Source organism: Gekko japonicus, unplaced genomic scaffold (genome assembly GCF_001447785.1).
Source record: "Gekko japonicus isolate JY-2015 unplaced genomic scaffold, Gekko_japonicus_V1.1 scaffold488, whole genome shotgun sequence".
NCBI lineage: Eukaryota > Metazoa > Chordata > Lepidosauria > Squamata > Gekkonidae > Gekko > Gekko japonicus.
In genome coordinates, this window is record NW_015176466.1 from 24,687 (window position 1) to 51,721 (window position 27,035).

Genomic DNA, 27,035 nt, shown 5'->3' on the forward strand with positions numbered 1-27,035 from the left:
CACGGCTTTGATGAGTGAGGGCAGATGGGGGATTTGGGGGGTGGAGGGTGGGGTTTGGGGAGGGGAGGGGCCTCAGTGGAGTATAAGGCCATAGGGTCCGCCTTCCAAAGCCAGCCTGGGACATCCAGATGAGGACACATGGTAGAGTAAAACAAACGGATTCTTGTTGTGGCTTCCAAACATGGCCGTTGTCTGACCCATTCTGCCATGTGCTCACGGCAGGAAGGTACCATGGGGTCATAGGAAGCCACTCTGTACTTTGGCCAGTCTTGCCACCAGGGGTCATTTTGTAGAAAAAGAGGTGCAGGAGCTCATTAGCATAACTCATTAGCATGACTTATTTGCATATGCCACACCCCCTGACGTCACCGGAAGTGTGTCAGAAGGCAACACCCACCGCTCAGGCTCCACTGGACTGTTTTGGATTGCTAGCTATTGGGGGGGGGGCACATGCAGATCTGTCCTCGCAGAGGAGGGAGAGCTTGTACCTGAATAAAACTTGGTCTAATAAAACCTAGTCTTAAAGGTGCCACTGGACTGTTTTGGACTGGGGGACTGGGGGGAGCTCTGCAACTTACTTGACTGCTTCTTGCTCTGACTGAGGGCTGCTGGGAGCAGGGGGTGGGGCTTGTTGCATGTGCCCGCCCCCTGGGCTCTTTACGGACGGAGCTCCGCTCCTGTGCGCTCCTGCAGGAAATGACCCCTGCTTGCCACTCTGAAAATGTTCTCTGGCTGCTAAGTCTTGCCTATCACTGGTTAAGGACAGCCAATTTGGTACAAGGTTAAGTGTGTGGACTATAATCTGGCAGAACTGGGTTTGAGTCCCCACTCCTCCACTTGCAGCTGCTGGATGACCTTGGGCAAGCCATAGTTCTGTCAGAGTTGTTCTCTCAAGGACAGTTCTGGAAAGAGCTCTCTCAGCCCCACCCACTGCACAGGGTGTCTGTTGTGGGGTCTGTTGTGGGGAGGGGAAGGGAAAGGAGTTTGTAAGCTGCTCTGAGACTCTGAGTGAAGGGTGGGGTATAAATCCAATCTCCTCCTCCTCCTCTTCTTCTTCCACTTCCTCTTCTTCCTCTTCTTTCTTGGAGATGCCGGGGATTGGGGCCTGGTCTCTTCCACATGCAGAGATTCTCCTCTACCAGTGAACCCCACAGCCTGTCCCTGTTCTCAAACGGCACCGTGTACATCTTAAGCAATAACAACGGGACCTCTGTATTTAAAATACTTCTGCAACCTTCCACCAAGCAACAGAAGGAACAAAGCCCATCCTGCCGATTGTTAACTGTCAATAATACGTTTTCACGTTGAAAGACGAGGCGTTGTATATCCTAAAAGGCAACAATAGACGCACTTCCTCAGAGGGTGATGGAGTTGGAAGGACAAATTTATAGCCTCCGAAATTAGGTTGTAAATCCTCAAGCTACACATGGTGCGCTCATCCCAGCCAAAATGTGTGTGGATCTTGGACCGAGAGGGAGATTCTTCTGCCAGAAGATTCTGGTCACAAATATATCTCAGAGATACTCCCAGTTAAAAAAAATAAAAATCTAGGAGTTATTTCTCCTGTCTCCCAAATTGCCCAAAACATAACTCAGTTTCTTAGATGGCATCTTACTGTTGTTGGTCTCTGGCTAGAGCTGGATTGGTCTGGCATAAAATTCTAAGATTCGTCCTAGCAACGTACTTCCTTCCAAAGATCTGTGAATAATTTTGGGGATCACAAACTCCATGCTGCAGTGAAGCTCTGATAAGAACATAAGAGAAGCCAATGTTGGATCAGGCCAATGGCCCATCTAGTCCAACACTCTGTGTCACACAGTGGCCAGAAATACCAGTGCCATCAGGAGGTCCACCAGTGGGGCCGGGACACTAGAAGCCCTCCCACTGTTGCCCCCTCCCCCCAAGCACCAGGAATACAGAGCATCCCTTGCCCCAGACTGAGAGTTCCTATCTATACCTTGTGGCTAACAGCCACTGATGAACCTCTGCTCCAGATGTTTATCCATAAGAACATCAGAGAAGCCAATGTTGGATCAGGCCAATGGCCCATCCAGTCCAACGCTCTGTCACACAGTGGCCAAAAATTCCAGGTGCCCTCAGGAGGTCCAGCAGTGGGGCCAGGACACTAGAAGCCCTCCCACTGTTGGCCCCCTCCAGCACCAAAAATACAGAACATCCCTTGCCCCAGACCAAGAGTCCCTATCTATACCTTGTGGCTCATAGCCACTGATGAACCTCTGCTCCAGATGTTTATCTAATTCCCTCTTGAAGCCATCCATTCTGCCCCCGGTGGTGGAAAGTGCTGTAAAGTCGCAGTTGACTTATGGCGACCCTGTAGGGTTTTCACGGTGAGAGATGATGAACAGAGATGGCTTGCCATTGCCTGCCTCTGTGTGGCAACTCTGGATCTCTTTGGTGATGGTCTCCCATCCAAGTACCGACCGGGGCCGACCCTGCTTAGTTCCTGAGATTGGACAAGATCGAGCTAGCTTGCGCCATCCGTGTCAGGATGTACTGCACCCAACAAGGTGCAAAGGTTTTACATCTAGTGAAATCTACCCAGAGAATCTTTTAAATAAGGGAGAAAATTCTTAACCGTGTAGAGAGGAAGAGCTTTCTTACATGCAAGGCGGAAGTCAGCCCATCCTTGACGTCAGGGCTCTTTTTTGTAGAAAAAGCCCAGCAGGAACTCATTAGCATAATAGGCCACACCCAACAGCAGAAATGCATTAGCATATTAGGCCACACCCCTGACAGCACAGCTCATTAGGCCGCACCCCATGTTACCAGAAGTGTTGTCATCCAGCCACACCCACCTTTTGCTTCTTATTCTGTTTACCTTGTTTGTTGTCAAAACCCAGGGCCTTTTTTTGTAGCAGGAACTCCTTTGCATGTTAGGCCACACACCCCGAATGTAGCCAATCCTGATGAGTTTCTGCTGTTGGGTGTGGCCTATTATGCTAATGAGTTCCTGCTGGGCGTGGCCAACTCGGGAGCCAGCCGGAACTCCGTTCCTGTGCGTTCCTGCCCAAAAATAGCCCTGCTTGACGTAGATGGGGCTGTTCCTTGCCACCTTTCCAGCACCTTTACGCAATCGCTCTTTACCAGGAAGCACAACTGACTCCATTTTGTTTTTTGCAGAAGCCCTTACTTCGGAGACAATCAATGGCAGCTTGCTCGGGAGCGAGATTAGCTCGCTGTGCGCCATCTGTGGAGACCGCGCCACTGGGAAGCATTACGGGGCTTCCAGCTGCGACGGCTGCAAAGGGTTCTTCCGAAGGAGTGTCCGTAAGAATCACATCTATTCGTGCAGGTGACTGGGGCTCGAAGAGGATTCTGGGGATTTTCCAGCTCGGTCAAGCGCAAATGTTAAGCATTCACTGCAGCCATCCCTGTGCACGGGGTTGCCAACTCTGGGGTGGGAGATTTCTGGAGATTTGGGGATGGAGCCAGGGGAGAGTTGCTTTTCAGGATAGGTTTGCCAGCTCAAGGTTGGGAAATACTTGGAGATTGGGGGGGGGGGTGCAGCAGGAGGAGGCCGGGGTCAAGGGACCTTAGCAGAGTAAAATGCCATACAGTCCACCCTCCAAAGCAGCCATTGTCTCCGGTGGAACTGATCTTGGTTGTCTGGAGACCAAGTGCAATACTGGGAGGTCTCCACGGGTCACCTGGAGGATGGCAACCCTACCCAGAGAGTTCCCGCCAGTCAGAAGAGAGTACTCTGCTATGTGGACCAATATCCTGAATCTGTCTGGCCCAAACATTGGCACTGATTTAACAGCCTGGCAGGAGCCCAGACTGCGGTGGTAACTGACCGTCTGGATGCCGAGAGCAGACCGACAGCACTTATTAGCTCTTATTGATATCTATGTCACTGGCACTTATGATTTTACGAATTTATATGCTGGGGTTTAAATACTATGTTTTAACTTATTTTGCTGTTTTAATATATACATTTATATAACCTGTAAGCCACCCTGAGCCTGCCCAGGCGAGGAGGCCGGGATATCTCTCCCTTATATATAAAGCCGTAGTGGGGCCCAACGTTCCAATTCACACCAACAGTGTTTGGAGGCTTGAACTGTCAGTCAGATGACGCTGGCTGGGTTGACTGGCTGCTTTGTGTAGTCCCGCCCACGTCAGCCCCGGCCAGAGTGTTCCGGTCAGTCTGCTCTGGTTCTCTGACAGGAGAGGACCATCTGCAGACTGAGTGCAGGGACGGGGCTTCTACGGCTGGACCGCTTCAGCCCACTCTTCTCTGATTGGGCCAGCGTTTCAAGGTCATTTGCATATGGAAGCTGATTTGACTTCATTCCACACCTCAAACTCCCTCCCCCCCTCCGCAAGACAGTTGGCATTGTCAGTTGCATATGGGACCTGCTGTATTCTGAGGTAAAATATGTCCTCACTCACAACACATCACTTCCCCTTCAACAGAAACAAACCCAATAACACAATCATGCCACACCACAAAACAGACAGATCACACCACAAGCAGAATACCACAAGGCAAAAAATGATAGGAAACGGTGCCAGCAGTCAACCACAGCTTAGAGGGAGCATTGATCTCCAGGTCCCACCTGGAGGCTGGCATCCCTAGGGCTACCCTGTTTTCAGATATCTGCCAAAGGGAGCCCTGAGTCTTGAAAGCTTATACTGCGAAAATCTTGGTCTCTACGTTTTTACTGGACTCGAATCTAGCTTGCTGAGGGTTAACAGATGGGAGATTCTTGCATTTTCTGGTGGGGAAGGTGAAAGTTAGGGTTGCCAGGGTTGGGACATACCTGGAGATTTTGGGGGTGGGGCCAGAGGAGGGTGGTGTTTGGGGAGGGGAGGGATTTCAGTGGGGTATGATGTCACGGAATCCACCTTCCAAGGCAGCCGTTTTTTTCCAGGTGAACTGATCTCTTGTCACCTGGAGATCAGGTGTAACAACAGGCGGCCTCCAGCCACCCCCTGGAGATCTGATACCAAATCACAGCACTAAGGCTGTAGCACTGTGCAAAAAAAATAAATACAAATGGACAAGTAAAGTCCTAAAGATAATCTAATTCAAAGTTTGTAATATAAACAATCTATATATCTAATAGCCAAGTTGCCGCCTTCGTGCGGATATCTAAATCCCCACACTGGGGGCACGCTTCTTCCTCAGTCCTGAGGTCCTCCTGCTTCCACAGGCCAAGAGCCAGGGCGAATACTCTCCCCCCCCCTGCGAGTATCGCGGGTCTCTCTTCTTGTTAACATCTAATACCTTCATACATATTCAATATGGTCCACAAAGGACTCCTTAAACAGCTTAAGGAGTCCTTTGTGGACCAAATTGAATACGTATGGATGTATTAGATGTTAAGGGGATGCGGTGGCTCAAGTGGTTAAGACGCTGAGCTGCAGACCGGAAGGTCGGTAGTTCAGCAGTTCGAGACCCGAGTGTGCCACATGACGGAGTGAGCTCCCATCTCTGGTCCCAGCTCCTGCCAACCTAGCAGTTTGAAAGCAAGAAATTGAAAGTAGATAAAGAGGTACCACTTCAGCATTCCGTGTGCCTCCGCATCTAGTCATGCTGGCCACATGACCACGGAAACGTCTTCGGACAATGCTGGCTCTTTGGCTTGGAAACGGAGATGAGCACCGCATCCCTAGAGTCGGATTCGACTGGCTTTCGAGCAAGGGAAACCTTTATCTTTACCTATTAGATGTTAATTGTGAGGAGTGCCATGTTCATAAGAACGAGGCACGGCCTGGAATAGAGCAGGCGGTCACTGGGCGAGTGGGGGGCGCATTTCCTGCATTGTACGGGGGTGGACTAAATGACCCTTGGGGTACCTTCCAGCTCTATATTTCTATGTTTGAATCGTTCGGGGAAGTGTTTAAGGCTCCACCTCTCTCCTTTTCCAGGTTCAGCCGACAGTGCGTGATAGACAAGGACAAAAGGAATCAGTGTCGTTACTGCCGGCTAAAGAAATGCTTCCGGGCAGGAATGAAGAAAGAAGGTAGGCAGCATCTGCCCGCTGTCTCTCTGCACCTGAGTCCTGGGTGTGCTCAGATATCGGCTTTGTAACCGGGAGCTGACCGCTGCCGCCGGGCGAGCTTGTAGATGAGTCATGCTGAAACGCCACATCGGCAGATTCCTTGGCAGCTCCGCTTATGAGGGCACTGCTGAATCATGCCTATGTGGGGCTGGCTTCATTCCCACGCAGGGTTTTTAGGCCACTGAAAAGAGCTCAGCAGTCAGCGTTGCCAACTCCAGGTTGGGGGATTCCTGGAAATTTGGGGGCGGAGCCTGCGGAAGGACCCCAACACAGCCTAGTGTCCCAGAGCCCACCCTCTAAAACAGCCGTTTTCTCCAGGGGAACTGATGGCTACAGTCTGGAGATCAGTTCTAATTGTGGTGGGTCTCCGGGCCCCATCTGGAGAGTCGCAGCTAGGGTTGCCAAATATGTTTTGGCCAGGAGCGGGGGGCTCCCGGCCGGTGTCTGGAACGTACGCGCGGGAGCGGAAAGCGGGGCTCGAAAGCGGGGGGAAATCCGCCCCCCGGGGGCATTTGGCAGCCCTAGTCGCAGCCTTAATTTTAGAGGTGAAGACTGGGCATGGCGGGGTTTGGGGAGTTTGGGGCCCTCAGCCGGCTGCAATGGTGTAGACCCCACCCTTCAAAACGGCTGTTTTCTCTAGGGGAACGGATCCCTGTAGTCAGTTGTCATTCCGGGAGATCTCCAGGTGCTACCTGGAGGTTGGCAATCCTGTGTTGGGACCACAACTCTGCAACGCAAGAGAGAGAGAGAGGAGAGATTGGGTTTATCCCCTGCCCTTCACTACCCAAAGGTGTCTCAGAGCGGCTTACAAACTCCCTTTCCTTCCCCTTCCCACAACAGACACCCTGTGAGGTAGGTGGGGCTGAGAGAGCTCTGACAGAAACTGCTCTTTTTCAAGGACAGCTCTTATCAGAACTACGGCTTGCCCAAGGTCATCCAGGAGGTACAAGTGGAGGAGTGGGGAATCAAACCCGGTTCTCCCAGATTAGAGTCCACACACTTAACCACTACACCAAACTGAGGTGCGGGCAGCTCCACCCAACTAACATCCAAATGAAGACGCTGCACTTGCAAACACAAAAAAGGCGTCTCCCCCCCCCCTTCCAGTGTTCCCTCTAAGCTGAGTTAGTGTGAGCTAGATCACAGTTTTTTAGCCTCCGGCTCACCTGTCATAGAGCCTAGTTGTTAGAGCCCCAGATTAGGAGAAGGGAAACCCAGGTTCAAACCTTTCGCCTCAATTGCAACGCTCGGAAGAAGAAGAACGAAAGAGAAGGAATCCGGTTGTAGCATCTATGCATTTCCTCCGGGGAACTGATCTCTGTTGTCTGAAAATCAGTTGTAATTCTGGGAGATCTCCAGGCCCCACCTGGAGACTGGTACTCCTAACAATCCAGGCACATTGCTGAAGTTTGGCTGGCCTGGATCCAAAGAGCGCCCAATGAGGAGATTTCCTAGGAAACCCAGGTACCTTGCCTTGAGCCCCACAATAGGGGGGGAAAGATGGGATACAAATAAAAGAGTCAAATCCTTATCCGACCCCAAGCCCCATCGGCGGCAAGCAACCGAGCATGTGCTGCTGAAGCAAACAGAGTTATCTGCTGGGGTCGAGCCACATACCACCCACCCACTCCAGCCTCCTACCACCGGCCTGTCCGAGCGGAGGGGCGATCCCTTCCCCGAACCATAAATGACTGTTTGTAAATGCCTGTTGACAAAGGATCGGGTGCGCGTGTCTAACCGACGTTTCGGAAAGTTACTGATTTGCTGCCTTTGACGTGGGTGCGACATCAGCTGCGACACTTATCGATTTTTCTCTCATCTCTGTTCCCTCACTGCTTGGCCCACAGAAACAGAGCCACCCGACTGGGCGCTTGCTCTTAGATCATTTTAGATAAGCATATGGAGCAGAGGTCCATCCGTGGCTATGAGCCACAAGGTATAGATAGGGAGTCCCTTGGACTGCAAGAAGATCAAATCAGTCAATCCTAAAAGAAATCACCCCTGACAGTTCCCTGGAAGGCCAGATAATGAAACTGAAGCTCAAATACTTTGGCCACCAAATGAGAAGGGAGCACTCCCTGGAGAAGACCCTGATGCTGGGAAAGATTGAAGGTCAAAGAAGACGGGGACGGCAAAGGATGAGATGGTTAGACAGTGTCATAGATGCAACGAACATGAAGTTGAGCCAACTTCAGAGGACGGTGGAAGACAGGAAGGCCTGGCGGGATCTGGTCCATGGGGTCGCGAAGAGTCGGACTCGACTGCGGCTGAACAACAAATAGATAGGGGCCATTGGCCTGATCCAACATTGGCTTCTCTTATGTTCTTATATAGAGCAGAGGTCCATTTGTGGCTCTTAGCCACAAGGTATAGACAGGAACTCTCGGTCTGGGGCAAGTGATGCTCTGTCTTCTTGGTGCCTGGGGGGGTCACCAGTGGGAGGGCTCCTAGTGTCCTGGCCCCACTGCTGGACCTCCTGATGGCACCTGGTATTTCTGGCCACTGTGTGACACAGAGTGTTGGACTGGATGGGCCTTTGGCTTGATCCAACATTGACGTCTCTTATGTTCTTATCATGAAAGGGAGGGCAAGAAAGGTTTCCTCAGTGCTTAGTTCTTGTGGCCCTTTCTTACGCGCCCAGGGAAACGCTGACTGCCACTTTGGGGTCAGGAAGCAAATTTTCTCCGGGCCAGTTTGGCTGGGGATCCTGCAGGGTTGTTTTTTTTACTCATCTTCTGGGTGTGGAACTGGGGTCACTGCGGGTGTGGGAGGGAGGTATTTGTGAATGTCCTGCATTGTGTAGGGGGCAGTGTTCTTTCTAAGCTGAGTGAGTGTGAGCTAGCTCACAGGTTTTTTAGCCCCTGGCTCACACATTTTCGTCTTCACTCAGGAAGGAGGGGTCCAAAGAAAACTAATTTAGGCAGCAGCCAAATCGCTCGCTCACAGCTTTAATGCCAGGAGCTCACACAGTAGAATTTTTGCTCAGAAGACTCCACAGCTTAGAGGGAGCATTGGTAGGGGATTGGACTAGATCGGGGGTGTCAAACATAAGGCCCGGGGGCCGGAACTGGCCCACCCAGGACTCTTATGCAGCCTGTGAGCAATTAATGCAAGGGAGGGAACAGGAGACTGCTCGGGGGGGGATGGGCGGAGCCACTCCGATTGTGGCTTCAGCACGGCGGAACAACCTTGTCTGTAGCAGTCAAGCAGTGTGGGGGTGTCTGCCCAGTGCTGCACCGCTGGCTCTCCAGTCCGCCCATATGGGTTTTCCTCCGCTCCCCCCTCCCTGCCCATGAGGCCTTGCAGCAAGGATACACCAACTCAGAGCTTACCAGCTGCTGTCCTTTATACGGTTTATGTCTCTGGTACCCGGCATTCCAATTTATGGCACACATGGCCCGGCCCGACAAAGTGACATTTATGTCAGATCCGGCCTTCGTGACAAATGAGTTGGACGCCGCTGGACTAGATGACCCTGGAGGTCCCTTCCATCTCTATGATTCTAGTTGCCCAAGGTTGCCAGCCTCCAGATGGGGCCTGGAGACCTCCTGCTTTCACAACTGATCCCCAGGCTGCGGAGATCCTTTCCCCCGGAGGAAATGGCTAACGGTGGAGGGTGGCGTCTATCGCAATACACTCTGCTGAGGTCCCTCCCCTGCCCGCTCCAGGTTCCACCCCCAAATCACCAAGGATTTCCCAACTCTGAGCTGGCAACTCTACATACCAAGCAGGATGGCAAATGCAGTCCTGTTTATCCAAGTTTTTAGAGGTGGGTGGCAGTGTTCCCTCTAAGCTGAGTTAGTGTGAACTAGCTCACAGTCTTTTAGCCTCCAGCTCACACATTTCTGTCTTAGTTCAGGAAGGATGGCTCTAGAGCAAACTAATTTATGCAGCAGCCAAATCGCTCGCTCACAACTTTAATGCCGGTAGCTCACACAGTAGAATTTTTGCGCACAAGACTCTACAGCTTAGAGGGAGCATTGGTGGGTGGTGCTTTGAAGCTTCCCTGGATTCTACCATGGGTGTTCCACTCTTTGAAGCAAAGAGAGGTGTGGAAGACAAAACACCCCAGCAGGAAATACGCTTGCTTAGACGTTCGATTCCCTCCCACCTGTTGCCATCCCCATTCGGGTACATCCCACATGCTGCTGCAACATCACCCGTAATCTTCCCTTGCTGTGAAGGTGGCAAGACTGGAAACCTTTGACTCACCCTGAACCTGAGTCAAGGTTCTTTCCCGGCCCTCTCTGTGTAGCAAGGTATCGGCTCTCTTTCCCCATGGAAACCGGGGGAACTGGCTCCACAGATCCAGGTGGAATCCAAGCTAGACTCTTTTCATTCCCAGAAACCTCAGCAGCACCCGTGCTCTTGATTATGGACTCAGCCAGTCTGGTGTAGTGGTTAAGTGTGCGGACTCTAATCTGGGAGAACCGGGTTTGATTCCCCACTCCTCCACTTGCACCTGCTGATGTGACCTTGGGTCAGTCACAAGCTCTGGCACAGCTGTCCTTGAAAAAGAGCAGTTTGTGTCAGAGTTCTCTCAGCCCCACCCACCTCACAGGGTGTCTGTTGTGGGGAGGGGAAGGGAAAGGAGTTTGTAAGCCGCTCTGAGACTCCAAGTGAAGGGCGGGGTATAAATCCAATCTCCTCCTCCTCCTCCTCCTCCTCCCCCTCCTCCTCTTCCTCTTCTTCTTCTTCTTCTTCTTCTTCTTCTCTGCACAAAACACGTTTGTATCACAAAGGTAATTTGTGGAAAGCGGTTACCTCATGAATAGGGCTCCCAACCTCCAGGCGGGGCCTGGAGATCTCCCAGAATTACAACTGCAGACTTCAGAGGCTACAGAGGGTGGACTCTGTGGAGGGTAGACTCTATGGTATTACAGAAGAAGGAGGAGGAGGAGGAGGAGGAGGAAGAAGAAGAGGCGGAGGAGGAGGAGATTGGATTTATACTCCGCCCTTCACTGGGAGTCTCAGACCGGCTTACAAACTCCTTTCCCTTTCCCTCCCCACAACAGACACCCTGTGAGGTAGGTGGGGCTGAGAGAGCTCTCCTGAGAACTGCTCTTGAGAGAACAGCTCTGACAGAATTATGGCTTGCCCATGGTCATCCAGCAACTGCACGTGGAGGAGTGGGGAATCCAGGTCCATCTCTTCTCTAAATCCCACCCTCCCCTGGGCTCCACTCCCAAACCTCCAGGCATTCCCCAGTCCTGAACATGAAGCAGATTCATGTGGAACTTGTTTGTTTTTTTGTGAAGTTGCTCCACGAAAGAATTTTCCTGTTGGGTCACCACCAGACGAACAGTCCGCTTTTCCTACCACCCAGTTTCCCACAGTAGGGGGGCCAGGCAGCAGGTGATGTGAAAGACCTCTGCCCGAGGGAATGGAGAACCCTTGCCAGTCTGAGTAGGCACTGCAATGTTCCCTCTAAGCTGAGTGAGTGTGAGCTAGCTCACAGTTCTTTAGCCTCCGGCTCACACATTTTTGTCTTCGCTCAGGAAGGAAGGGGCTCCAGAGCAAACTGATTTATGCAGCAGCCAAACTGCTCGCTCACAACTTTAATGCCAACAGCTCATAAAGTAGAATTCTTGCTCACAAGACCCCACAGCTTAGAGGGAGCATTGGTAGGCAGTGCTGACCTTGATGGCCGGATTCAGTATAAGCAGCGGTCATTTCGTAGAAAAAGAAGTGCAGGAGCTCATTAGCATAACTCATTAGCATATCTTATTGGCATATGCCACACCCCCTGACATCACTGGAAGTGTGTCAGAAGGCAACACCCACCGCTCAGGCACCACTGGACTGTTTTGGATTGCTAGCTATTGGGGGGGGGGAACGTGCAGATCTGTCCTCACAGGGGAGGGAGAGCTTGTACCTGAATAAAACTTGGCCTTAAAGGTGCCACTGGACTGTTTTGGACCAGGTGGACTCTGCAACTTACCTGGCTGCTTCTTGCTCTGACTGAGGGCTGCTGGGAGCAGGGCGTGGTGCTTGTTGCCTGTGCCCATCCCCTGGGCTCTTTACTGCCAGAGCTCCGCTCCTGTGCGCTCCAGCAGGAAATGACCCCTGAGTATAAGGCAGCTAAGTGTATGTTCATGTGTGAACTTCCCCAGCAGAGTGGGGATCCAAAGCTGGATCTCCCAGATCCCAGTCCAACACTCGAATGACTACACCGCACTGGAACTTACGGCAAAACCCCAGTCAGTTGTGCAATTTCAGTGCTCTGGAGAGACAGTATCAGCTGTGCCTTGCGTCATGTTCCAGGTCCAGAATCCCCAGCAGAAATGGTCCAGAAAGGTCTGGAACAATGTTCTGGCGTAATACTCTCCCCCACAGCTGCTGGCTCATTGTGACACCTCACAAACTTCAACCGCCTCATTTGATTGAACTTGATTTTGGGCACAGAAAGTTTCTGCCAGTCATCAGTTGGCAATGAGCATGTGGTACAATGGACAGACGTTCTGCACCCAACTATTTGAGTTCCTCCTCACGTTTCCCACCTGCCTTGTTCTCTGCGGTGGTTCAGAAAGCGACCCCAGCCCTGCAAGGTGGGTTAGGATGCAGAGGAAGCAGATGGCACCCCATGAGCTGAGTGCGAATTTGAACCCAAACCTTCCCTAATCCAAGGGCACCGATGGAGACACCGGACCGGCACTCTGATTGTTCCTGGCTTCTTAGAAATAAGATGCCCCGTCAGTAAAGTTTAAAAGAAATTGTCCCGATGGGAAGCGGGGGAGCAAGCACAATTCACTGCCCACTCGTAACGTAATTTTAGTGTAGGTAAAATATTAACTCTCCAGGGTGCGTGAGGGCATTTCTTCCAAGGTATCTTTTGCGATAACGCTGAAATCATCTAGAGAATGCCACGCTGTGCCACCCAGTTGCACCGGTGGGCCGTTATCAGCAGAAATGAGAAAGCGCTGCAATATAAGCTATAAAATTCCTTGGGAGTCATTCACACGAGATAAACAAAGAACCTTTCCGCCTCTCTCTGAGACAGGCCAGGATTCTAATAGGAGTATTAAGAAAACCCAACCTGCTTGGGGCAGGTCTTCATTTGGGGTCTGTAGGGAGGTAAAGGTGAAAGGTAAAGGTTCCCTTGCTCGAAAGCCAGTCGAGTCCGACTCTGGACTGAGACAGATGTAAACGACTTCTTCGTCTCTCCCTAGACCCTGGTTTGAATCCCTCTTAGGGCTTCCAGCTTCAGCTCAGCTGTGCAAAACGAATCTTCACGAACCCAGCAATTTTGTTGAACTCGATCCGCTCAGGTTTTCCAGCTTCTGAGAGTTCTTAGCATTTGACTGGGGAGAACAAAAGCTCGGTAGAAATGTATCCAAATGTTGGAAATGAGGGTTCAAGTCACATTATTTATTTTATTTTATTTTATTTATTTAAATTTCTACCCCGCCCTCCCCACGAATGGGCTTAGAGCGGCTAACAAACAGGGGCACCATGTCCCAATACATAAAAACCAAATAAAACAGGATAAAACAGAATAAATGACCAAAAATTACATAAAGTGCTCAATGCTGTTACTCTTGAATTAAGACAAGATGGTGTCCAGTAGATGTTGCCTCCGTCCCAGTACAACGGTACTGATCCACCACGCCACTGAAGTTCGATCGTCCTAGGGCCGCTCCGTTCCCAGTTATCTGCCGGGTTTGTTGGTAGTGGTAGTAGTGGTGTCTCCTAGTTGAAAGCCTGGTGGAAGAGCTCCGTCTTGCAGGCCTTGTGGAACTGTACAAGGTCCCAACTCTAGGGTTGCGGTGCTCATCTCCGTTTCCAAGCCGAAGAGCCAGCGCTGTCCGAAGACGTTTCCGTGGTCATTTGGCCGGCATGACTAAACACCAAGGCGCACGGAATGCTGTGACCTTCCCACCGAAGTGGTACCTATTTATCTACTTGCAATTTCTTGCTTTTGAACTGCTCGGTTGGCAGGAGCTGGAACTAGAGACGGGAGCTCACTCCATCATGCAGCACCCGGGTCTCGAACTGCTGAACTACTGACCTTCCACAGCCTGCAGTTCAGCATCTTAACCACTTGAGCCACCGCAGCTCCTCTGTAGGGAGGTACAAGCCACCAGTTCTTTCCGGATTTGCTTGACCTGTTGGGCCTCATTTCAAATTGTTAAAACTATTTCATTAAACACCTTCTGCCTTTCTTTGAGCGTGTATACAATTACCCACTTTAACTGCCGCTTTAAACATGATGCCACTGTTTACCGTATTTGTATTTAAAGTGGCACAAAGATTCCGGGTCAGGGACAAAATTTTCTTCTTCTCTACTCAAAGGGGAAAGGTTAGCTCTCAAGTCACAATACCAGTTCAACCAGCAGCTACTACCAAACCTGATTCAGAGGAGAAGCTCCGCTAATCATGTTTTAATAATTGCATGAGCGTCCGAGTGTGTGTGGGAGACCCAGATGCACACTAAGCAGAAGGCCCTGGGTTCAACCCACAGCGGATACAGTTAAGAGGGTCTTTGGGAGCAAGTGTTGAAAGACCCATCCAAGATCCTGGAGAGCAGCTGCCAGCCAGAGTAAGTAATATTAAGGTAGCTGAACCACTGGCTGCTTCATGTGTGCAGGTCTAGGGGTGGGACAGGAACGAGACCGTATGGTTCCATTGCTTTGACTGGGTGGTTGAGAAGAAGCTCTAAGGCAGGCGTCCCCAACAGGGGGCTCATGGGCGACATGGCGCCCACCAATATTTCTTGGTGACTGACCATCAAGTGTTTTTAAAAAGTAGGTGGCGCCCTTGCCCAGCAGGTCATCTGATTGGTCATTGGACATATAATGAGCTGTGCAGATTTTTTTTTTTTTAATTGCCTCAGTGACCATGACCACCTCAGTGTTGGTTTTCTTTTCTTTCACACTTTTCTTTCGTGTATTTTTTTAACAATCATCCCTCATTCTCCCCTCCAATTAGGCTTCTTCTCTCTGTGTGTGGCCCCGCCTCCTGTGGCAGCCATTTTGTGCTTGGCTCTGCCTACTGTGGCAGTCCTTTTGTGCTTGGCCCCACCTCCTGTGGCAGCCAATTTGTAGCTGCACCCACCACCCTGTGTCCAAATTCTAAAGGGGCCCATGGGCTCAAAAAGGTTGGGGACCCCTACTCTAGGGTTGCCAGGTCCCCTTGTCTTGCTGGCCGGGGGATCTGGGAGGCATTCCAGGAGTGGCTGGGGATGTCCCCAATGCGCTGGTGTCACCCAGAAGTGACATCATCGTGTCAGCGACGTCAGGGGGCAACGCTCTGGTTTTTGGATGAAACTCTATGGTAAAATCAGAATCAAACCATGGAGTTTTGGCCAAAGTGTCGCCTCGCCACACGATGTCCCCGGTGTGATGACATCACTTCTGGGTGACGTCATCGCATCGGGGGTGTTGCTGTTTGGGGGGGTTCCCTCGCCAGCCAGCTGGCCAGTGGTGGGCAGAAGCCCCCCAAACTGGGGTATTCCCCGCCCAGGCCTGGCAAATGGCAACCCGACCAGTGTTCCTTCTAAGCTGAGTGAGTGTGAGCTAGCTCACAGTCTTTTAGCCTCCGGCTCACACATTTTTGTCTTAGCTCGGATGGGGCTCCAGAGAAAAACTCATTTATGCAGCAGCCGAATCGCTCGCTCACGACTTTAATGCCAGTCGCTCGCAAAGTAGGATTTTTGCTCACAAGACTCCACAGCTTAGATGGAGCATTGAATCCGACCCTGCTTTAAGGACACAAGGCACAAGTCGCTTGTCCTGCTGATTATCCGTTCATTACTTAAAGCCTCAGGACATACCTCAGGCCTTAACCACAGGACCAATTTCTGCATTCCCCGCCCAGGCCTGGCAAATGGCAACCCGACCAGTGTTCCTTCTAAGCTGAGTGAGTGTGAGCTAGCTCACAGTCTTTTAGCCTCCGGCTCACACATTTTTGTCTTAGCTCAGGAAGGAGGGCTCCAGAGCAGACTAATCTATGCAGTAGCCAAATCGCTCTCTCACAGGTTTAATGCCAGGAGCTCACGAAGTAGAATTTTTGCTCACAAGAACTCCACAGCTTAGAGGGAGCATTGGAGGGGACCCTGCTCTAAGGACACAAGGCGCAAGTTGCTTGTCCTGTTGATTATCCATTCATTACATAAAGCCTCAGTACCTACCTCAGGCCTTAACCACAGGACCAATTTCTGCTATTTCTGTGTATGAACGACAGTATGCCTCGTTGGTCTTTTGCACGTAGGTTCAACTCAATGAAAGGCCATCTAGAAAATTGTGGGGGTGCGTTTGGAACTGTCCTCTTAACCCCCATGTGCATTGGCTGAACATTCCTAGAGTTTTCTGCTTTACTTCTCTCAATTTTTAAATGTTTAGTAACATCTGGCCTGATGAAGAGTTCTGCTGAGCTTGAAAGCTTGCACACTCTTACAGGTCGGTCCTAAGAGAGGTTATTACGTGGCTTTTGCTCTTGGGTTTTACTTTTGGACTGAGACAGATGTAAACGACTTCTTCGTCCCTCCCTAGACCCTGGTCTGAATCCCTCTTAGGGCTTCCAGCTTCAGCTCAGCTGTGCAAAACGAATCTTCACGAACCCAGCAATTTTGTTGAACTCGATCCGCTCAGGTTTTCCAGCTTCTGAGAGTTCTTAGCATTTGACTGGGGAGCACAAAAGCTCGGTAGAAATTTATCCAAATGTTGGAAATGAGGGTTCAAGTCACATTATTTATTTAATTTAATTTAATTTATTTAAATTTCTACCCCGCCCCTCCCCACGAATGGGCTCAGAGCGGCTAACAAACAGGGGAACCATGTCCCAAAACATAAAAACCGAATAAAACAGGATAAAACAGAATTACCAAAAATTACATAAAGTGCTCAATGCTGTTACTCTTGAATTAAGACAAGATGGTGTCCAGTAGATGTTGCCTCCGTCCCAGTACAACGGTACTGATCCACCACGCCACTGAAGTTCGATCGTCCTAGGGCCGCTCCGTTCCCAGTTATCTGCCGGGTTTGTTGGTAGTGGTAGTAGTGGTGTCTCCTAGTCGAAAGCCTGGCGGAAGAGCTCTGTCTTGCAGGCCTTGCGGAACTGTACAAGGTCCCACAGGGCCCTGATCTCCTCCGGGAGCTCATTCCACCAGGTAGGGGCCGCCACTGAGTAGGCCCTGGCCTCCCTGGGGCCTGGGATCGCTAAGCGATGTTGTGCCCCAGACCGTAGTGCTCTTTGGGGTATATACAGAGAAAGGCGGTCCCTCAGGTATGTTGGTATCCTCAACCAGTTGGGTTCTAGCTAAGCCAGCACCTGCTGGACCCATAATTCTCTTCCTGTCTCCCTTCCAAGCTGTGCAGAACGAGCGCGACAGGATCAGCATCCGCCGAAGCAGCTACGAAGACAACGGGGCTTTGTCTATCACGGTGTTGACCCAAGCGGAGGCAATGGCCCAGCAGGTAAGAAGCTCTTTTCCCTCTTCCTCTTCTTGGATAACTTAGGACCTACAGTAGACAGCAGAGGGTTGGTTGAAACTCAACTAAGGTCCGCTTCTCATCAAGGCCCCATGAGATTAGCCTCAACAAAATGAAAGTCTCCTCCCCCACAAAGAAAAGCCTATATATAAAGAAAGCTAGTGTGTCAGGGAGAGGACAAGGACATCTCCCTGATGAGCTAGATTTCTGTGTATGGGGAACTGAATGGAGAAGCATTCGATCACGCGAGTCCCCACATGGTTTCAATCCAGATACAGGATCCTCTTTCCCCCTGGTGTTCATGAGAATTAGGGCTGCCAACTCCAAGCTGGGAAATTCCTGGAGATTTGGAGGTGCAGCCTGGGGAGGTAAGAATTTGGGGGGAGACTTCAGCAGGGCCTAATGCCATAAAGTCCACCCTCCAGCCATTTTCTTTCGGAAAAAACAGAGATCAGTTGTAGATACGGGAGATCTCCAGGCCCTGCCTGGAGGTTAGCTACCACAAAGTATAAATGACTTTTCCACTACAGTCACAGGTAACATTTCGAAGGAAGAAGATTCGGCAACTGCAGAAGGAAGGAGGTTCTGGTGTCTTCATTTTCTAATTCATTGTGAATTTGCTTTACTGTTGCATATTATAATGATATTCTGATTTTATATGCTGAGCGTTTTGGCTTTTTGAGCGCAGGCTCGAGCTTCTGGACGATTAAAATTAGGTATATTTTAAAAATTAGGTATATAAGACAAATCTCCAGTGTCCTGCTTCTGCCAAGTCTAATTGAGCTGGATGTTCTAAACGAAATCGTTTCCGGCTTTGGTTTGCTTTCTGATAGAGAAGAACGCTTTAGCTTTAACTCACGCTGTCATTAAAAGAGTTATGATCTAATGCCACCTTCTGGACAAAGCGAACATTTACCATTCTGTGAATACCTGAGCAGCTAGACAGCCCCATTTAAGGAAGAGTGGGGGAGATTGCAGGAGGTAGGGCGTTCCCTCTAAGCTGAGTTAGTGTGAGCTAGTTCACAGTTTTTTAGCCTCCAGCTCACACATTTTTGTCTTAGCTCAGGAAGGATGGCTCCAGAGCAAACTAATTTATGCCGTATCCAAATTGTCTGCTCACAACTTTAACGCCAGCAGCTCACAAAGTAGAATTTTTGCTCACTGTCTCTTCAGCTTAGGGGGAGCATTGGTACCAAGGGGAAACTCTCATTAAAGCACATCCAACCTTTCTGCTTGCAGTATTCGGCGCTCCGTCCAGTGCACAGTGCCGATATCGCCATGAAGAAGATCGCAACTATCAACGACGTCTGCGAATCGATGAAGCAGCAGCTCTTGATCCTCGTCGAATGGGCGAAATACATCCCAGCATTCTGTGAGCTTCCACTGGACGACCAGGTAAAATAAAAGGAAACTATGCAGAGATGCTTTGCATTCATCCTTCAGAAGTCCGTTGCAAAAGAAGCGAAGGTGGTTTTAGGCTGCATTCGTAGAAGCAGAGTACCTATAAAGTACCGAGGCTGATGCACGGCAGAGTGATTTCGGCTCATACTTTATTATAAAACCAAGAACTTGAGATGGCTTAGCCGGCCAACGAAGCTCGGGTCCTTCGCCCGACTGCGTGTTTGCCCGGCCACGTGCGCGGGCTTCCCTGAGTACACAAGTCCGGAGCGCCACTCTGTTCTGTGCTAGTCGATGGGAGAAGTCTGTCCGACTCCGGCTGCTGCTCTTTAAAAAGGATGTGGGCAACTTGCAATGGGCTGAGGCTAACAGACCCCGTTCGACGAAGTTCAGGTCCTTCGCCCGACCACGTGTTTGCCCGGCCACGTGAGCGGGCTTCCCTGAGTACACAAGTCCGGAGCGCCACTCTGTTCTGTGCTGGGAGAAGTCTGTCCGGCTCCGGCTGCTGCTCTTTAAAAAGGATGTGGGCCTTGCAATGGGCTGAGGCTAAGCAGACCCCGTTGATTTATTTATTTGGAATGTTTCTGTGGCGCCCTGACCTGTATGGCCCAGGCTAGCCAGATCTCGTCAGATCTCAGAAGCTAACACCTGTTCGGAGTCCTGCTCAAGGAAGGTTATCAACTAAAAGCACAAGCAGTGTAAAGTAAAGGTAAAGGTTCCCTTGCTTGAAAGCCAGTCGAATCTGACTCTAGGGTTGCGGTGCTCATCGGGTCACCCTAAGTCAGCTGTGACTTGATGGCAAAAATTTCAGAAATTAACATTCTGTGCTGCCTGTTCAGAGACCTGCTCAAGGGAGGTTATCAACGAAAAGCACAAGCAGCGTACAAATCCATAAAAATCCAGCTCCCCCATACCCAAAATGGAAAACCAACATTTCAAAATTCAGAACTTCGGTCACATTTCAGAAATCCGGCAACTTTTATTACTTTGAGAACATGTTTGACACAGGAAACTGCCCTATACTGAATCAGACAATTAACACTTGAGCCACCACAGCTCCTATAAGCAGCGTACAAAGCCATAAAAATCCAGCTCCCCATACCCAAAATGGAAAAACAACATTTCAAAATTCAGAACTTTGGTCACATTTCAGAAATCCAGCAACTTTTATTACTTTGAGAACATTTTTGACACATGAAACTGCCCTATACTGAATCAGACAATTAATCCATCAAGGTTGGTATTGTCTACTCATACACCACTGCTGGACCTCCTGATGGCACCTGGTATTTCTGGCCACTGTGTGACACAGAGTGTTGGACTGGATGGGCCATTGGATCCAACATTGACTCCTCTAATGTTCTTATGTTATTAACTGGCAGGGGCTCTCCGCAGTGCTCCCTCTAAGATGAATTAGTGTGAGCTAGCATGCAGTTTTTTAGCCTCCAGCTCACACATTTTTGCCTTAGCTCAGGAAGGGTGGCTCCAGAGCAAACTAATTTGTGCAGTCGCCTAATCACTCACTCACCACTTTAATGCCAGGAAGTCACAAAGAAGAGAAGAAGAAGAGATTGGATTTATACACCGCCCTTCACTTGGAGTCTCAGAGCGGCTTACAGACTCCTTTCCCTTCCCCTCCCCACAACAGACACCCTGTAAGGTGGGTGGGGCTGAGAGAGCTCTGACACAAACTGCTGTTTTTCAAGGACAGCTGTGCCAGAGCTTGTGACTGACCCAAGGTCACATCAGCAGGTGCAAGTGGAGGAGTGGGGAATCAAACCCGGTTCTCCCAGATTAGAGTCTTAACCACTACACCAAACTTGGAGAGCAAGTAGAATTTTTGCTCACAAGACTCCACAGCTTTGCTCCACATCAGCTTCTACCTGATTCTTTCAACTGGAGATGCTGGGGATTGAACCTGGGACCTTCTGCATAAGCAGAAGCTCTTCTACTGAACCACTGCTTCTCCCCAATATGAACACATGAAGCTGCCTTATACTAAATCAGACCATCGGTCCATCAAGGTCAGTATCATCTATTCAGACTGGCAGGGGCTCTCCAGGGTTTCAGGTGGAGGTCTTTCACACCACCTGCTGCCTGGTCCTTTTAACTGGACATGTCAGGGATTGAACCTGGGACCCTCTGCATGCCCAGCAGATACTCAACCACTGAGCCATAGCTTCAGATGGGGGAAGGGAGTCATCCGTGGTCATTGCAAAAGACAGTGATAGCTGAAGAATGCACTAAATGACAGTGGTTAGCTGTGTTCATTCGAAGCAATAGAACAGTGTGCCTGCATACGAAAGCTGATACCCAGAATTAGTGAAGCAACCACAAAATACCCCATGAAATAACCATGTTCAAGGTCTACTACTGCTCAAAGCAAGCAAACATTAGTTCCATAAGAATTTGGCTCTGAAGAAGAAACATAGCCGAAACTCTCGCGGCCGACAAGAGAAGTCAGCCAGCCTGTTACAGCCTCCTTGCAGACCCGGAAGTTGGCAACTGTGTACAGCCTACTCATTGGTCTGACTGGGAAGGCTGTTTGTGTATTTTTCTAAGCCTTAGTGTTAAATGTCATAAGCTAACTGGGACGTTTATTTCATGTAGTGTTTTTGATTTATGCATTGTGTTAAACATACGCCTTTATAAAAACCTTGCGTGGTAGAAGACCTTGAACATAGTTATTTCACGGGATACTTTGTGGTTGTTTCACTGAGTGCAGTATCTCCGTGGTCCCGCTGTATTTATTGATACCCAGAATTAAACTTTGTTGGTCTTAAAGGTGCCCCTGGACTCAGACTTTGTTCCAATGACAGTGGATCATCTTCAGGTTCACAGCAGCAGTAAAAAGGTAAAGGTTCCCTTGCTCGAAAGCCAGTCGAATCCAACTCTAGGGTTGCGGTGCTCATCTCCGTTTCCAAGCCGAAGAGCCAGCGCTGTCCGAAGACGTTTCCGTGGTCATGTGGCCGGCATGACTAAACACCAAGGCCGTGCACGGAACGCTGTTACCTTCCCACCGAAGGGGTACCTATTTATCTACTTGCAATTTCTTGCTTTCGAACTGCTCGGTTGGCAGGAGCTGGAGCTAGAGACGGGAGCTCACTCCGTCATGCGGCACACTCGGGTCTCGAACTGCTGAACTGCCGACCTTCCACAGCTTGCAGTTCAGCGTCTTAACCACTTGAGCCACCGCAGCGCCAACAGCAGCAGTACTGAGAGGCAAAACTAAGGCCTTTTGCAAGCTGCAGTAAGAGGGACTGCCTCTCCCGATCTAGAAAGCGGCTGATCCTTCTCTCTCTCTCTTGTGATCCACAGGTCGCCTTGCTGAGAGCCCATGCAGGGGAGCACTTGCTGCTGGGAGTGGCGAAACGTTCTATACCATACACTGATTTTCTACTATTAGGTAATGTTGCTCATTCCCTTTCCTTGGGCTTTTGCAATAGATCACTCCCAGATCGCCCGCAGCTTCTTTTTGAAATTTCATTTGAAACATTCCCATGCTACCTTTCCACCCATAGAGTCTCTCCAGTTTTTAAATTATTATTCGCATTTGTTATTGTCAGGGGTCATTTCGTAGAAGAAGAGGTGCAGGAGCGCATTAGCATAACTCATTATCATAGCTTATTTACATATGCCACACCCCCTGACATCACCGGAAGTGTGTCAGAAGGCAACACCCACCGCTCAGGCTTCACTGGACTGTTCTGGAGAGCTAGCTATTGGGGGGGGGGACGTGCAGATCTGTCCTCACAGGGGAGGGGGAGCTTGTACCTGAATAAAACTTGGTCTTAAAGGTGCCACTGGACTGTTTTGGACTGTGGGGGGGGCCTCTGCAACTTCCCTGGCTGCTTCTTGCTCTGACTGAGGGTTGCGGGGAGCAGGGGGCGGGGCTTGTTGCATGTGCCCGCCCCCTGGGCTCCTTACTGCCAGCGCTCCACTCCTGTGCGCTCCTGCAGGAAATGACCCCTGGTTATTGTTGTCATAACAGAATGACCCGCATAGCTACCTAGTCTAAATCCCTATACTAAGGCCACTTTCAGGCATTAGAAACTCCAGTTTGCTTATGATAAACCTGTTGATCTCAGGCTGACATGCTCTTTCCTTCCCGAAGCTTGTTGACAGCAATGATGATCCTGTGAACTTGGGCAGATCATGAGAGGGAGGGCAGGAAGGGTTACCTCAGTGCTTAGTTCTTGTGGCCCTTTCTTACACAACCCCGGGAAACCACTTTGAGGTCTGGAAGCAATTTTTCTCCAGGCCAGTTTGGCTGGAGATCCTAGAGATTTTTGGCATCTTCTGGCCATGGAACAGGGATTGCTGAGGGTGTGTGGGGGGGAGGTATTTGTGAATTTCCTGCATTGTGCAGGGGGTTGGACTGGATGACCCTGGAGGTTCCGTCCAACTCTGTGATTCTATGATACCATAAAAGCCGGCATAACATGAATGCAGACAATGAAAACAAGACAATGAAACCAATTCCTTAGAACAGGGTGTCAAACACGTGGCCCGGGGGCCGGATCAGGCCCCTGGAGGGCTTCCATCAGGCCTGCAGTGGAACTGGCCATCTCCTGCTTCCAGTTCTGCTGCTGTATCATAGCTCACTTTGCCAGACTCTCTCAATCACTCAGCCATTTCATGTTTTGACCTGGGTCCTAGACTCAGAACTCTGAGCATGAGAGTTCTGTGGTGAACGTCAATACATAAAAAGTAGGTTTTGCAGCTTACAGAGCTAATGTTTTAAGCCTGTTTTTATTTTAAGTAAAAAAACCACACCTTTGTGGTTGTGTCCTTCATAAAGTTTATATCTCCGCTACCTGGCATTACATTTTATGACTGGCCCGGCCCGACAAGGTCTCATTTATGTCAGATCCGGCCCTTGTAACAAATGAGTTCGACACCCCTGCCTTAGAAAGTATTAAAACCGTAACAAGAAATACAAAACTGAAATAATATGAAGACCCATTATCTCTCTCTCTCTCTCTCTCAAAAACATGCCCTGAGCCCGTATCCTTTCAGTTTTGGAGTCCAGACAGGGGAGGCATATGCAGAGGCTAACAGTCGGTTGGGGAATTACTAATCTGAAAGACCCCATTGCTCATCTATTAGAGGATCTGCCACAGTTCAGATATAAAGACAATTCCTCTTTTCATTGTTAAGTAGCTAAGCCTGGAGGATCTTTGGACCTATGCAGTGGCTCCCTCTCCTTTCCTGCAGCTATCTAAGTATGAATGTTCACTTCTGTGGGAAAATATAGATTTTCATTATGTCCCAAATCATCAACTATGGTTTGCTCTCCCCCCCCCCTGCAAATTGCGATTCCGTGCAAACAGAGATTTCACGATTCAATCCTGCAAATCCTGTGTGGTCCAGAAATAATGACAAACTCTGTCTCGGCTCAAAAAGTGGAGGGTGGGGAGGAAGAGTGCACGAATCAAAGCAGGGAGACCCAGGTTTGCCGTTACATCCAAATCCAGACTTAGTTTCCCATACTGTCTGCTCTTCAATGTAACCGTAAAAGCTTGAACAAACGTCAGCCCGGTTTTTGTTTTGTTGGACCAAATGACCAGCGTCATGCTGAATATTTGACTTCCTCTTCTCCAGGAAATGACTTTATCATCCCGATGCAGTGCCCAGAGCTGGAAATTGCTCGTGTGGCCATTCGGATCCTGGACGAACTGGTGAAGCCCTTGCGAGAAATTCAGATTGATGAAAACGAATACGCATGCCTCAAAGCTATTATATTCTTTGATCCAGGTACAGTTCCCTGACAGATCTTGGCAAAACTATTTCTCAGTGGGGATGATGGAACATTTCAATGGCTGGGATCGACGGCTGATTTCTGGATCTCCTGCGTCTGAAACTCCCTCAAGGAATTACCTGATGTCTCTTCTCGTCTTTCAAATCTGTCTTCGAAACCCACCTTTTCAACTTTTGGTTTAAACCCTCATCCACAAGCATAACCAAGTTCAAGTATATGCAAATATGTGCAGATATTATCTGCTTTCTATCAAGTCTCACCACTACTCTACCCTGCTCCATATTGTCTATAATGGGCAGTGACTCCCTAACAGCCTTTAAGGGGAGATGGCAAAGATGGAATCCTTCTTGGACTCTACCACTGAGCCACAGCTTCTTTCATGTCCATCTCTTACTACCCTGGTCTCTCTCTCTCTCTCTCTCTTTTATACTGTAAGATCTTTGGAGGCAAGGACTTTGCAAAAAATTAACTCTATGTACATTGATTAATAAATAAAATAAATAAATACTGTATCTAAGAATGTTCAGTGGTTGACCGCTATGCGTGAATTGCTATGGAAGCAAGCAAGGTAACATTTATCATCTGGGGCGAAAGGCTATTATAATTAGGATGTACAGTCCTAATTGCAGTAAGTGCAACTCCTTAGTAGTACTGATCAAGTCTATGCAACTCCACAGTAGGAGAATAAGCAGCACTTCCAGCAGGAAACAGTTTGTGTGACTACACAGCTGCGTGTGTGTAAGGTGCTGTCCAGTTGCAGTTGACTTATGGTGACCCCATGGGGTTTTCAAAGCAAGAGATGTCCAGAGGTGGTTTGCCATTGCCTGCCTCTGCATAGCAACCCTGGTATTCCTTGGAGGTCTCCCATTGAAATACTAACCGGGCCCGACTCTGCTTAGCTTCCAAGATCAGATGAAATCGGGCTACCCTATGGAAGCAAAACTGACCATGACCACAATTTCATTTTCCTCCCAGATTGCAAAGGCCTCAGCGAGTCCGGGAAGGTGAAGAACATGCGTTTCCAAGTGCAGGTGAACCTGGAAGATTACATCAACGATCGGCAGTACGATTCGCGAGGGCGGTAAAAAACAGCGACATCCTCCTCCTGCTGCCCCCACTCCAAAGCATCACCTGGCAGATGATCGAGCAGGTCCAGTTCGTCAAGCTCTTTGGGATGGCGCGGATCGACAGCTTGCTGCAGGAAATGCTGCTGGGAGGTACAAAACTAGAGGGTGTGTGTATGTGCCCTTCCCTTCCCTTGTCAGTCTTGGAAAACGTAGGCAACGGTGCACTGGGTTAAAGCCAGAAAACAAGATCAGTTTGTTCTAGCTTTGCACACGCTGCAGACAAAGCAGTTGGCAGAGAGAGGAGAAAATGAAATTCAGAAGGCTCAGAGCACACAAAAGAAAGGAACTGCAGCAGAATTTCTCGTTGCCATAGAATAAAACATAACCACGTTGGGGTCAAAGTGACAATCATCTTCGACGTCTGTGCGTGAATGTTGGCTGAATATCTTGTTTTATGTCTTTTTTCTGGTAGGAACGACCATAGAGGTCCCACAATACCAATCGGGGCCTTCCAGCCTTAACGTTGCGCCTCTTCCAGGTCATATCGTGTTACCCAGCAACATCGGTTCCGTCATTCACACCATCTCAGTCCGTGGGTATCCAATATTCTCTCCGCTTCAGAATGGGAATTGGTCAGAATGCCGGGGCCAACAGGGGGCTTTATTGAAAGTATGAATATCCAGGATTTGAATTTGCACTTGAAAAAAATAGGATTCCCCCCCCCCCCCCAAAAAAAAAATCAGATGTTTATCTGTAAAGAAGTGCTGGAAAGGTTCAGATTTTGATGACAAGTGCAAAATATGCCAGAGGTTTGAAGGGGTATGTGTACTGAATGGAGGTTCTCTTTTCAACACCAACACCTGAAAAGCAACACACATGTTCTGTATTTTGAAACTGTATTGCTCTGAAGTGACTGGGCGCAATGTGCTGGGGAGCACGGGCAGGATGATGCTGTCTCAGTCTTTCTGTTTTGGGGCTTCCCGGAGGCAGCTGGTTGGCCCCACTGGTTGAACAGAATGCTGGATGGATTTAGATGGGCCTGTGGTCTGATCCAGCAGGGCTCTCCCGATGTCCTTATGCACAGGCTTGAATGAACGGCTTAATTTGGACATCGCTGCCGAGGTGGGGAGCTTGTAGGCAGATTTCCTTCCCATTTGGGCAGCCAAAGGGGGAAACAGCGGGGAGGAGTAAATTTTAAAGCCCATCCCAGAATCCCTTCATTTCATTTCACTGGGAACAGGAGAAGACTCCTGACATAATCATCATATAAAAAGAGCTGGATTCTCCATGCAACTCTGCAACATGGACCATTTTCCTATCATCCCTAGGGAAGGCCACGGTTGCAGCCATT

The 27,035-nt window shown here is 49.6% G+C and overlaps 1 protein-coding gene across 1 annotated transcript in view; it reads left to right on the forward strand.

The window, feature by feature from the left end:
- The window catches only part of LOC107123753 (hepatocyte nuclear factor 4-beta-like), a 37,341-nt gene that overhangs the window by 9,641 nt on the left and 665 nt on the right, over window positions 1-27,035 (forward strand). Inside the window, 10 exon segments of the mRNA XM_015427092.1 lie at window positions 1,263-1,277; window positions 3,145-3,313; window positions 5,896-5,990; window positions 17,337-17,443; window positions 18,698-18,853; window positions 22,175-22,262; window positions 24,461-24,613; window positions 25,593-25,699; window positions 25,702-25,834; window positions 26,157-26,276. Coding sequence (XP_015282578.1) covers window positions 1,263-1,277; window positions 3,145-3,313; window positions 5,896-5,990; window positions 17,337-17,443; window positions 18,698-18,853; window positions 22,175-22,262; window positions 24,461-24,613; window positions 25,593-25,699; window positions 25,702-25,834; window positions 26,157-26,276 — 1,143 coding nt within the window.